The 11,320-nt window shown below is 43.9% G+C and overlaps 1 protein-coding gene across 1 annotated transcript; it reads left to right on the top strand.

Annotated features, from left to right (window-relative positions):
- The first annotated feature begins 476 nt into the window (after positions 1 to 476).
- On the top strand, positions 477 to 4,505 carry IL9 (interleukin 9). The gene is made up of 5 exons (XM_010593826.3): positions 477 to 764; positions 887 to 922; positions 1,008 to 1,040; positions 2,712 to 2,843; positions 4,395 to 4,505. The coding sequence occupies exons 1-5, from the start codon at positions 651 to 653 to the stop codon at positions 4,503 to 4,505; spliced, it is 426 nt and encodes a 141-aa protein (XP_010592128.1). The 5' UTR covers positions 477 to 650.
- The last annotated feature ends 6,815 nt before the right edge of the window (positions 4,506 to 11,320 follow it).

Genomic DNA, 11,320 nt, shown 5'->3' with positions numbered 1-11,320 from the left:
ACAGGCACCATTGCTGCCCTCTGAGTGCTTACAGTTGAAAATTTCCTCCTTCAGTGACTTGTACAAAAGACTTCTTCACGGATGCATTTATGTGAGTTGGGGAATGTGGTCCCAGGCATGAAAGACATCTTTAAGACTTGGGGATAAAGAAGAGTAGTTCTGAGGTTACAATTACCGAGAGAGAAAGCTGACAAAGAGCTATCCTGCAGCATCACTTGTCACCCTCACCCCCCAGCCCTCCCCTTCATGTGAGCGCCCACGACTGGCTATTATATCAGCATTTCCAATAATGTCAGGGGGGAAAATACAGACCTAGGCTTTCATGGAAAATATTCTAACTTTCACAATCAGAATCCCTGCCTTAAAAAAAAGTATGGTTTTAAGATCTTTAACTTTTCCTGCAGCATGTCAGTATTTTTTGAAGAGTGTCTTTTCTGAGGAATGATATTTCCCACCACAGTGTAACACTGTCTTTGTCAAGTGACTCAGCTTGATTTTTTTTTTTTCATTATCAAGTGGCCCAAACTTACAGAGAAAAAGTGGGCTCTTGGTATCAGTTTGATGTCAGGGTTTTTCCATGTTTGGAAAGGAGCTTTAAATATGGCTCGATTCAAAGGTGCCTGCAGGTCGACTTCTAACCTCTTGTAAAGATGCTGCTGTCCACTCTTCTGGCTTCTGCCCTGTTCCTCTGCTCCATGGCTGGGAAGACGTGTTTCAGCTCGTGGGGGACCAAGGATGTCAACTACCTCATCCAAAAGCTGCAGGTAGGTTTTGGAGGTGGGTGTGGACAGGGGTAGACAGCTACTGAAAATTTAAGTGAAATATAGGAGGATGAAAAAACTTATCACCCACTGTGGTTTCTTGTCTCTTTGTCCATCCACCTTAGGAACATCCACCTTCCAAATGCGAGTGCAGCGGCAATGTGAGTAAATCCTCTTTTAAGAACTTTCCCAACTAATTTTCATTTTTACGCCTGGAATCTTCACACTGAAAATTCTCTCTTGCAGGTGACTGATTGTTTGTGCCTTCCCATCCCTTCTGTAAGTAGAGTAAAAGAATAAAACCTTCATCTCGTTTTCAAGTAAAAATGAATTGCTTTATTCTCTCTTTTAAGTAAGAAACTGTTCATTTTAGTTGTGACAGACTAATATTCTCTTTTAAAGCCAAAAAACCAAAACCCAAACCCAGTGCGGTCCAGTCGATTCCGACTCATAGAGACCCTAGAGGACAGAGTAGAGCTGCCCCATAGAGTTGCCAAGGAGCGCCTGGCGGATTCCAACTGCTGACCCTTTGGTTAGCAACTGTAGCACTTAACCACTATGCCACCAGGGTTTCCCTTTTAAAGCCAGGCTCCTGAAATTCTAGACTACAAAAAGTTTCTCTGCCCCTATAGAAATTTGAACATTTTTTAATGTTTTAAAAAGAAGCTTGACTATCTTTTTAGATTAGTGGCATGTGCAAAATTAAATCAAACAGGAATGAAGAAAGAAATTATATAACTCATACAGCTTTCTAACCGATTTGCCAATAACTCCAGGGTTGTGAAACAAGGTAAATAAATTGACAACACTTAATCTTTCATCTGGCACAAACTATGACTTTCCCTGAAAGCCTGTCTACTTTCAGCCTCCCTCTTTCCCTCCCTTCCTCCATTCCTTCCTTCCCTCTTTCTTTTTCTCCTTCCCTTCTCTCTTCCTACCTCCCTTTCTCCCTCTCTTCCTAGATAATTTAGGGTTTTTTTATTGCTGTGCTCAGAATCCCTGGTGGCGTAATGGTTAAGCACTATGACTGCTAACCAAAAGGTCAGCAGTTCAAATCCATCAGTTACTCCTTGGAAACTCTATGGGGCAGTTCTACTCTGTCCTATAGGGTTGCTAGGAGTTGGAATTGACTCTACAACAACAGGTTTGGTTTGGTTTTGGTTATTGCTGTGCTTTGGGAAGATAGAGTTTCTGAGATTGTGGGTGGAGGGGAAGAGAACAGGGCTCTGAGAGGGGAACTCCCCACTTTGACAGAGAAAAACGGGAGCAAAAAGGTTCTGATTCTGTTGTTCTTAATTCAAATGCCACATAGACAGATGGACAGATGGAGGAACGTGGTTAGTGTAAGGAAAAGCCACTTATCCAATTCATAGTGCTTGACTTCCTCAAACAAGGCCAGGGATGATCTGAGCTTCTCACCCCAGCTGAGGTCAGACGTCATACCCATCACGGTCCATCCATGAGATGAGTATACGATGCCTTCTGAGGAGGAAGCACACATTTATATCCTACCCCCAGCCTCCTTGGTTTATAGTCCATGATTTTAGCTGCTGCTCGAACACTGGCTGTGTTCAACTGGCGCACCTCATCAGGCTGGTGTGAAAAGGCTGCTCCTGTCTCTGTATTTTCAAATCCACTATGACAAGACTTAGAACTTGGGAGCATCAGTTGAAAAGGAGACTCAGAGCTGGCTATTTCCAGAACCCACAGGCCTCATGTTCCCTGGATGGAGCATTCAAGAAACCTTCTTCAGGGAGTGTCACTGTGGAAAACTGCCTCATCTTAAAATATTGAAGATCATTTCCTAGAATGGCAAGGGTTCTGTCTAAAAATAATGCAAGTTTGGGTTACAATGGTTCAATTAAAATAGTTTCTGAAATCATCCTCTTTGTGATTCCTTCTCAAAGCCTGTTCTCTCAATGTTTCTTTTCACAATTTCTTATTTACCAGGACGACTGCACCACACCGTGCTTCCAGGAGGGGCTGTCCCAGCTGACTGATAAAACAGTGCAAAGCGAGTTCACACTGAGTTTCAACCGGGTGAAAAAAACGGTCGAAGACTTGCAGAGGAAAAACTGCCGAGTGAGTTTATTCTTCTATGTGATTTGCTGTGGTTAGTGATTTTAAAGTGAATGTTGCCATCAGTTCTATCTGAATGACAAAGGTTGATAAAGTTGGAATTGGTAGTTCAAGATTGATAAGGGATGTCTAAGAAATTTAATCAGAATCAACTAGAGTTAAAGTGAGATCTGCTTCCAGAGAGCCCATTGTTTCTTCAGGTTTAAAAAGGCTTTTAAAAGTATGCTCACACCTATGTGGCCACCTATGTGCTCTCCACTTATGGAATAATGAAAGAATTCACCCTAATTGCCATTAGAAGCTAAGGTCTAGAGAATCCAGGGCTACAGCTCCATAATACTAAACTATTCTAGAGATTCAGTTTGGTTACTGAATGGATGTTGTAGCCTGTAAATTAAAGGGGATCTCTTTTTGGTTGGCTAAGGAGGTGTCATACATGGTGTTGCCATTAGTTGGAATCTACTCAGTGACAACTGGTCTTTAAGAAGCTACATAAAGAGAAATGGTTTTTAAGAAACCGTGTAAAGAGATCACAGGTGGAAGCTTGCCACTTGCCCTAAATGTCCACCAGATGTTCTTCTAGTGTTTAGAGCAAGTATTTGATCAGCGCTGACTCTGGTTGGGGGAGTGGGCCCCGTGGACCTTTTCTCAGCACTGGGCTTCCTTGAGTATTATATTAGCATTTCTACCTGAGACCAGCTCAACAGCCCTTACCTTAGCTGTTTAGCAGCATGGTGAGTAGTGAACGTTATCTTTATTGTGTTTCTACCACCAATAGCCTTCAGTTCTAAGTGTTTAATATATACAGTGAAACCTGTGAGAGCTGCAACTCAACCGGACTATCTTGTTTTTCTGGGTCTCGTAAGTTTTCTGCCTTTGACAGGGTGCTGTCTTACCACTTTTCTATGGCCATCAATGGAAAACATTTGAGTTTTCTTTCTCTGTCAGGTTTCCGTCTTACACAGGTTCTGGCTTTCACACATTTTACTGTACTGTTTCATTGAGTACCTAGCTTAGGGGACATCATTAGGTTTATCACCCTCACTTTATAAAGGAGGAAATTGAGGCTCAGTGAGGTAAAATGATTTGCCTGAGGCCACATACTTAACAAGTGGGCAGAGTTGAGATTTAAACCCGGATTGGGCCTATGTGACCCTAAAGTCCCCATTCTTAGCTGTTATGGTATAGATGGGCTTGGAAGGAGAACCAAAAAAGGCAATGATACAATGTTAGGCTCCAAGGACTTCCAAGGAAAGGTTTCCTCTAATGGAGAGATTTAGGACGACTTGACAGGTATCTAAGTGTGTGTGTGTGTGTATGTGTGTATGAACAGACCCACAAAGTCAACCACCTGCACTGTCTGCACAAAATGCTAGCCCTGGACCATCCATTTGTTCTAGGTCTCGACTCCCCTGCCTGTCCATCCCGTTTCCCACCAACACCCTCCACACCCCACCGGGCTGTGGCCAGGGTGGTTCCTGGGGCTGCTGGGTTGAGTACTGCTGGGTTGTAATGTTTTAGTCACCCTGTCATTGTCAACTTTTATTCCCACAGACTTTTTCCTGTGAACAGCCATGCAACCAAACCACAACAGGCAACACGCTGACATTTCTAAAGCGTCTCCTGGATACTTTCCAGAAAGAATACGGGAGAGGCAGAGTATGAAGATGCAATATTATTTATTCTATTTATTGAATTTAAAATGTCACCTCTTTAAGCTGTTGCAATTTTAAAAACAAAATAAACTACTCTAAATCAAAACCAGTTGTAATAATTTGTTTAAAGTTTTATGATTTATTTTGGAATAAATATACACAAAAAAAAAGAAAGCTGGTCTTTAGATTTTTTTTTTTTCTTACTGTCTAAAAAAAGAAAGCTACAAATTTGGTCAATGGGCAGAATGGGTCAAGAATTTCTACAATTATAATAAGACCCTTTATCCTACATACAGATGTGAAGGCCTGCAGCACAGGTTGTAGGGTTCACAGTTATGAAGGGTATATATGGGGTTCTGGGTGGTGCGAACCAAAAGGTTGGTGGTTTGAACCCATCCACCAGTGCCACAGAAGAAAGGCCTGGTAATCTGCTTCCATAAAGATTATAGCCAAGAAAATCCTGTGGAGCACAGCTCTACTCTGAAGCACATGGGGTCATCGTGAGTTGCAATCGACTCGACAGCAATGGGTTTGGTTTTGGTTGTAGGGCTACCCTAAGAGCTGCTGCTAGGGGAGGCTGTGAGCAGGTCTGAGACCTTGCTCTCTGTGGGTGCTGGGGAGGGAGGCACAGGACTGCTGAGGGGTTGGAGTCCTGAGAAACCAACCATGCACCTGACATGGGAGCAGGCAGCACTTTGGTAAATCCAGGAGTTGGGAGATTAGACTACTCAACAAGGAGGACATGTTCAAAGTTAAGAGGAAAGTACTTGAAGCTAAACCAGGAGCGGTGCCCTGGAATAGACCTGTTGGGGTCATAGTACAAAGCAGAGAAACCCTGGGACCAAACACAGTCATCTAGTCCCCTGACATGTTCCACGAGTATACACACATGCCGGGCCCAGTGACAACTGAGGGACTGACCCTAAGGGATCCTTGAACTAGGCTGTCTGGGTGGCGTACTGTGGCTGCAGCTATCCATCTCACCTTAATCCTGCAACCTGCTGCCCAGTACTTCTGGCTTCTTTTCCAGAACACTTCTTACCTTCTAAGATTCTCTCTCTTTTTTTAACGTATCTTGCTTATTGTACGTTTCCCCTTGCTCAAATACCAGCTCTCCAAGGGCAGAGAACTTAGGCATCCTAAGTGCTTATATAGCACCTGGCCGTACAAATAGCATCTGAATGAATAAAGGCCTTTGAAATGCAACAGTGAAGTACAAACTAGTGTCTAGGTCAGGAGTGTGCGCCCCTGGAGGAGAGACAGTACCCAGAACACATTACAGGATCTCAGAAAAGGGAGGTCCTTACAAATACCTCAAGGCAGGCCTGGTCACTTGGAAGGGGGCAGACTGCCCACAACCACTCTGTTCGGCCTCCCTGGCTCTGCGTGATGGGCAGGTGCAAGCAGGGTTGAGGTTAGGGTTGAGTGGTCTGACAACAGAATAGCCCACTTCCACGACCTGTGGGCGAAAAGGCTTGGGAACAGTGTCTGCTGTTATAGGATAAGGTCTACTGAGGAGAAAGCTACTGGGGAAGAGTATTTCATTTTTAGGTACCTTCAAAATGAGAATTGTTCCCTTGCCTTGTGGGCTAGGTTGTACTTGGATACTTTTGACAACAATAATATGGAAAGTTCATAACACGAAGAGACAGAGTCTCTCAAATGGCTCTGCTTGGCTTTTATTTTCTATCAGTTACAACATCAAGCAATATCTGGGTGTCACTTGCACTACAAGCAGTTCTTGGCCAAAGGTGGGATTCTCTGATGACCTAAATAACCCTGGTCCCTGTGGTCATGTGCCCCCTTAAGCTTTGCCCACCATCAGCCAACAAACCCTCTCCAGCATAGGGCTGGTGGAGACAGAGTTTTTGCAAAAGAGTCCCAGGTCAGGGAGTGTTTTATTATCTTCTCTGGTACAGAAATTGTGGGTCCACAGTGAAATCCAATCATATTTTCTAAAGCCTTAGTTGGGACAGAAGAGCAAATTTCTCAGTTATTTATTTATAGAGACATATATACCAAAGAGCAACAAACTGGATTTCTAAGTCAAGGGATTCCAGTTGTTACCTTTGTTCCCTTTCGATGCTGAAGGCTATCAGGCATCTTGGCATGGGACACAGACCTAAGACAGATAGTCACAGTGTGCTGGCCCGTCTGCTACCTAGGAGAAACATAAAACATTATAAGGTAGTGATGGGTAGGTGCATGGGTGGGGGGCACAGGTTCAGCCAAGGAGGTTTTCTGAGCTTCTCTCAGACAGTGGGTGTTATGGATTGAGTTGTGTTGAAATATTGAAATATGTATTGGAATCTCAACCCCTATACCAGTGGATGAAATCCTATATGGAAATAGGATTGTCTTTGTTATGTTAATGATATATCAGTGTAGGGTGAGTCCTAAGCCTAATGACTTCTGCATTAGAACAGAACAGATTAGACAGAGACAAGCAAGAACCAACAGGGGAAAGGTAGATGTCATATGAAGACATACAAGAAACAGGAACACCGGGGCTACAGAAGCTGCAAGAAACAAGGATCTTCCCCCAGAACCAACAGAGAAAGAGCCTTCCCCTATAGCTAGTGCCGGGAATTCAGACTTCTAGGCTCCTGAACTGTGAAAAAATAAGTTCCTGTTCTTTAAAGCCACTTAGGAAATTTCTATTTTAGCAGCACTAGAAAACTAAGAAAAGTGGGTATGAGCTTCATGTTTCAACTGAATATATATACTAATCTATTTATACTAATGTGTATATATATATATATATATATATGTGTGTGTGTACTAATATATATATGGAGCCCTGGTGGTGCAGTGATTAAGCATTCGGCTGCTAACCAAAACGTTGGCAATTCGAATCCACCAGACTCTCCTTGGAAACACTATGGGGCGGCTGTGCTCTGTTCCATAGGGTCGCTATGAGTCAGAATAGACTCAACAGAAACAGGTTTTTTTTTCTTTTAAATATATATATATATTCTTATATATACACTAATATACATATAACCCAGAAAAAAACAAAAAAAAACCAAACCCGTTGCTGTCAAGTTGATTCCGATTCATTGCGACCCTATAGGACAGAGTAGGACTGCCCTATAGGGTTTCCAAAGAGTGGTTGGTGGATTAGAACTGCGGACCTTTTGGTTAGCAGACTAACTCTTAACCGTTGCACCACCAGGGCTGTAATATACCCAATAAAAAAAATACATATTAGTATTATATATATTATATTAACCCAGTACATGTATATTGGAGCCCTGGCGGTATAATGGTTAAGTGTTCTGCTGCTAACCAAAAGGTCCGCAGTTCTAATCCACCAGCTGCTCCTTGGAAACACTGAGGGGCAGCCAGAATCTGTCCTTGCTGTGATCTCAGGTTAGCATTGCTGACGTGGGTGTCTTTGAAGCTGCTGGTGGTAAACCACATTGAGTAACACAATGCAGCTCTGTGTCTGGGGCCACTCATTCAGAAAACCCAGTCAGAGGAGAGGAGACATGAGGACTGCCACGTGACCGTCTGTCAGGGAGTTGCAGAAGGTTCTGTCCCTCCTGAGAGGTGTCCAGCCTGGGGAACCAAACAGTGCCTTTGGGAGAGTTTTTCCACTACTTGGAAAACTACGGAAACTAGATGAGTCAGAATCGACTTGACGGCAAGAGACCATAGGGCACTGAACACAGTATTCCAGGTGTGGGTGTCTTGCCTGGCTCTCTAGCTGAATTCCCACCGACAAGGTGCTTTCCTCCCCAGCACCTACTACTACATATGTGTGATAAACAGCAGGTGCTGAGGAAAAGGTATATCAAATAATGAAATATGACTGATGCTAATTGATGTGTGTACTAAACATAATCTTATTTCATCCCACTAATAACTCTAGGAGATAGTATCACTATGACCTCTGTTTTATAGATAAAGAAACCAAGGCTCAGAAAGGTTACACGCATTCTCCAGGATCCCCCAGTTGGTAGGAGTTAGAGCAGGGATTCAACCCTGGCTCTATCTGATTCTAAACCCTGTGCCCTCTCCAGTCTGCTCTTCTTTTATTCTGTTTCAATCAAGTGTGTAACTAATGACCTAAGGCCAGACGAGCTGTGGCTTGACATCAAGGACAAAAAAATGTAAAAAAAAGCAAGACATCATTGAAAAGATTGGAAAGAAAGAAAAGGCCAAAACTGAAGTCAGAAGAGACTCTGAAGCTTGCTCTTGAATGTAGAGTAGCTAAAGTGAATGCAAGAAATGATGAAGTAAAAGAGCTGAACAGACCTGCATTAACAAAGCAGCATCTCTCTAACTCAGGCCCCACCTACAAAATGTGGGGGAGGGGCACTCTCTCCCAAAGGCACTGTTTGGTTCCCCACCCTGGACATCTCTCAGGAGGGACAGAACCTTCTGCAACTCCCTAACAGACGGTCACGTGGCAGTTCTCATGTCTCCTCTCCTCTGACTGGGTTTTCTGAATGAGTGGCCCCAGACACAGAGCTGCATTGTGTTACTCAATGTGGTTTACCACCAGCAGCATCAAAAGACACCCACGTCAGCAATGCTAACCTGAGATCACAGCAAGGACAGATTCTGATGGCTGATGATGGTTTCAGAACACAACTGGGAACACAACCCACTGCCACAGAAGATAGGCAGAGAAATGAGCCATGTGACTCAGCACCACAGATTAGCTACCAGCGTAGCTGGGTGGTTTCCCTCAACTTTTCTGCAAAAGTCGTATAACCCTCAGTGTACACCCCTGCAGACCAGCTCAAAGGAAGAATCCAGGGGCCTGAGGTAAGGTAGCTATAATTACTCTCCTTGCTATGCTGGCAGAGTTGAGATTTATCAAGAAGGCAACCTGGAAAAAGGGGAAGGATTCACATTTATTGAGTTTTGCTTTGTTCCAGGCACTCTGCTAAACATGTTTTGTAGAATAATTTAATTGGATCCTCACACCAACCCCATGAGATAGGCATATAATTATTCCCAGTGCACAGATGAGGAAACCTCAGGCTGGAGAGGTTACAAAACTGGCCCCAGGGCACAAGCTCACAAATGGTAGAGCCAGGTAACTGACACTAGAGCCACACTCTTAAATCTGGTGAACAGAAGGTGGCAGCTCTCAGACTGTTCATTGATAGTCTATAGGGATCACTATGAGTTGAAATTGACTCGATGGGAATGGGTTTTTTTTTTTTTAGTATAGCAATACAATTGATTTTTATATATTGATCTTGTCTCCTGAAGCCTTGGTGAACTCATTTATTGGTTCTAATAGATTTTTTTAATGGATTCCTTAGGATTTTCTATATACAAAATCATGCCATTTGCAAAATACAGATAGTTTTACTTCTCTCTTTCTAATCTGGATGCCTTTTATTTCCTTTTTCTTGCCTAATTGCCCTGGCTAGAACCTCCAGTAATTTGCTGAATGGAAGTGATGAAAACAGACATCCTTACCTGGACCCTGACCTCAGGGGAGAGCTTTCAGTCTTACACCATTAAGTCTGATGTTGAGGAATTTCCCTGCCATTCCTAGCTTGTTGAGTGTTCTTATCATGAAAGGTACTGAATTTCGTCAAATGATTTTTCTGTATCTATTGAGTTGATCATACTTTTTTTCCTTTATTCATTAATTTAGTGGTGAGTTTTTTTTTTTTTTTTTTTTTTTAGAGGTTAATGCTGCTTGGCTTTTGAATTTCCAAAAGGAGAGCTTCCAGCTGTAGGGATGGGAGGTAAAAGCTCTTTGAGCCATGGAAGAGAAGCCAGTGAGGAGAGGATGGCAGCAGGGGCTGGTGAGTGAATGCCCTGGAGAAGCTGCCCCGCCTGATCTCCAGCTGAGCCTTAGGGGTGGAGGGGCTGGTGGCAAGATTCCATAGTAGGGTTGAGGGCCTCTGAATGGAGGGCACCAGGGCCTCATGTCCTGTGTTATGCCTTGTAGATAACAATTCCCTGCCATCCAACACAAGGGGTGGAGTAGGGAGGACACCCTGATGTCCCTAGGAAGATGGCCTAAGGCAGCCCACTTAGCAGTTCCAATGGAAAAACCAAGAATTTTCCCACAGGGTGGAGAGGAATGTGGATGTGTCATGGGGCACTGGAAGTCCAGAGCAACCTCAGAGTTGGTGGATATGGCGCACATGGACCATATGGCCAGGGACCACATAGGAATGAAGATGCTCTGCAGAAGCCCCTATGGAGGGAAGGCCATGTCCCAGGACTAGAGAGGAAGACCCCCACGACAAGACAGAGATCTCCCCAGAGCCAGAAGCTCATACCCTAACCCCCTAGAATGTAAAGTCACTCCAGAAGATGGGGGAGAATGGGAAAATTTGGAACTGACTGGATTTAACTTGGAACTTCTGAGTTTTACCCTAAATTGGCAAAATTACTTTTTATGCCTTCAGGTAGAATGGAGGCTTGAAAGAAAACTAAATTTAGTTAGAAAAAAAAGAAGAATTCATTTATTTTTTGCACACCTGAGGATGTGGTTAAACTCATGCAACAAACGTAAATTAAGTTTCAGCACCGGCCAGGTGCTGGAGCCAGAAAAATTGTGCGCAAATCACAGTTGCTGGCCTCAGAGAGTCCACAGGTGGGGGCAGGAAGAGAGAGACACCTGATCTTCACTCAGGGAGGCAGGAGGCCCAAAAGGAGACAGGTACTTGTGACTAGCTGGGGTGACCGAGTCCAGAGCACGCTAGCCCCTCCCACTCTCAGTCAGAGGACAGAACCAACATTTCTCTGGATGTTTTTCGGGCTCCCTGGTCCTCACGGGCTGGACTCCCCTGCTGGACTGTTTCCTGGAAGCCACTCTGATGTCATCTTGGCAGAGAGAAGCAT

Source organism: Loxodonta africana, chromosome 2 (genome assembly GCF_030014295.1).
Source record: "Loxodonta africana isolate mLoxAfr1 chromosome 2, mLoxAfr1.hap2, whole genome shotgun sequence".
In the NCBI taxonomy this organism is placed as follows: Eukaryota; Metazoa; Chordata; class Mammalia; order Proboscidea; family Elephantidae; genus Loxodonta; species Loxodonta africana.
This window is presented reverse-complemented; position numbering and strand designations above follow the sequence as displayed.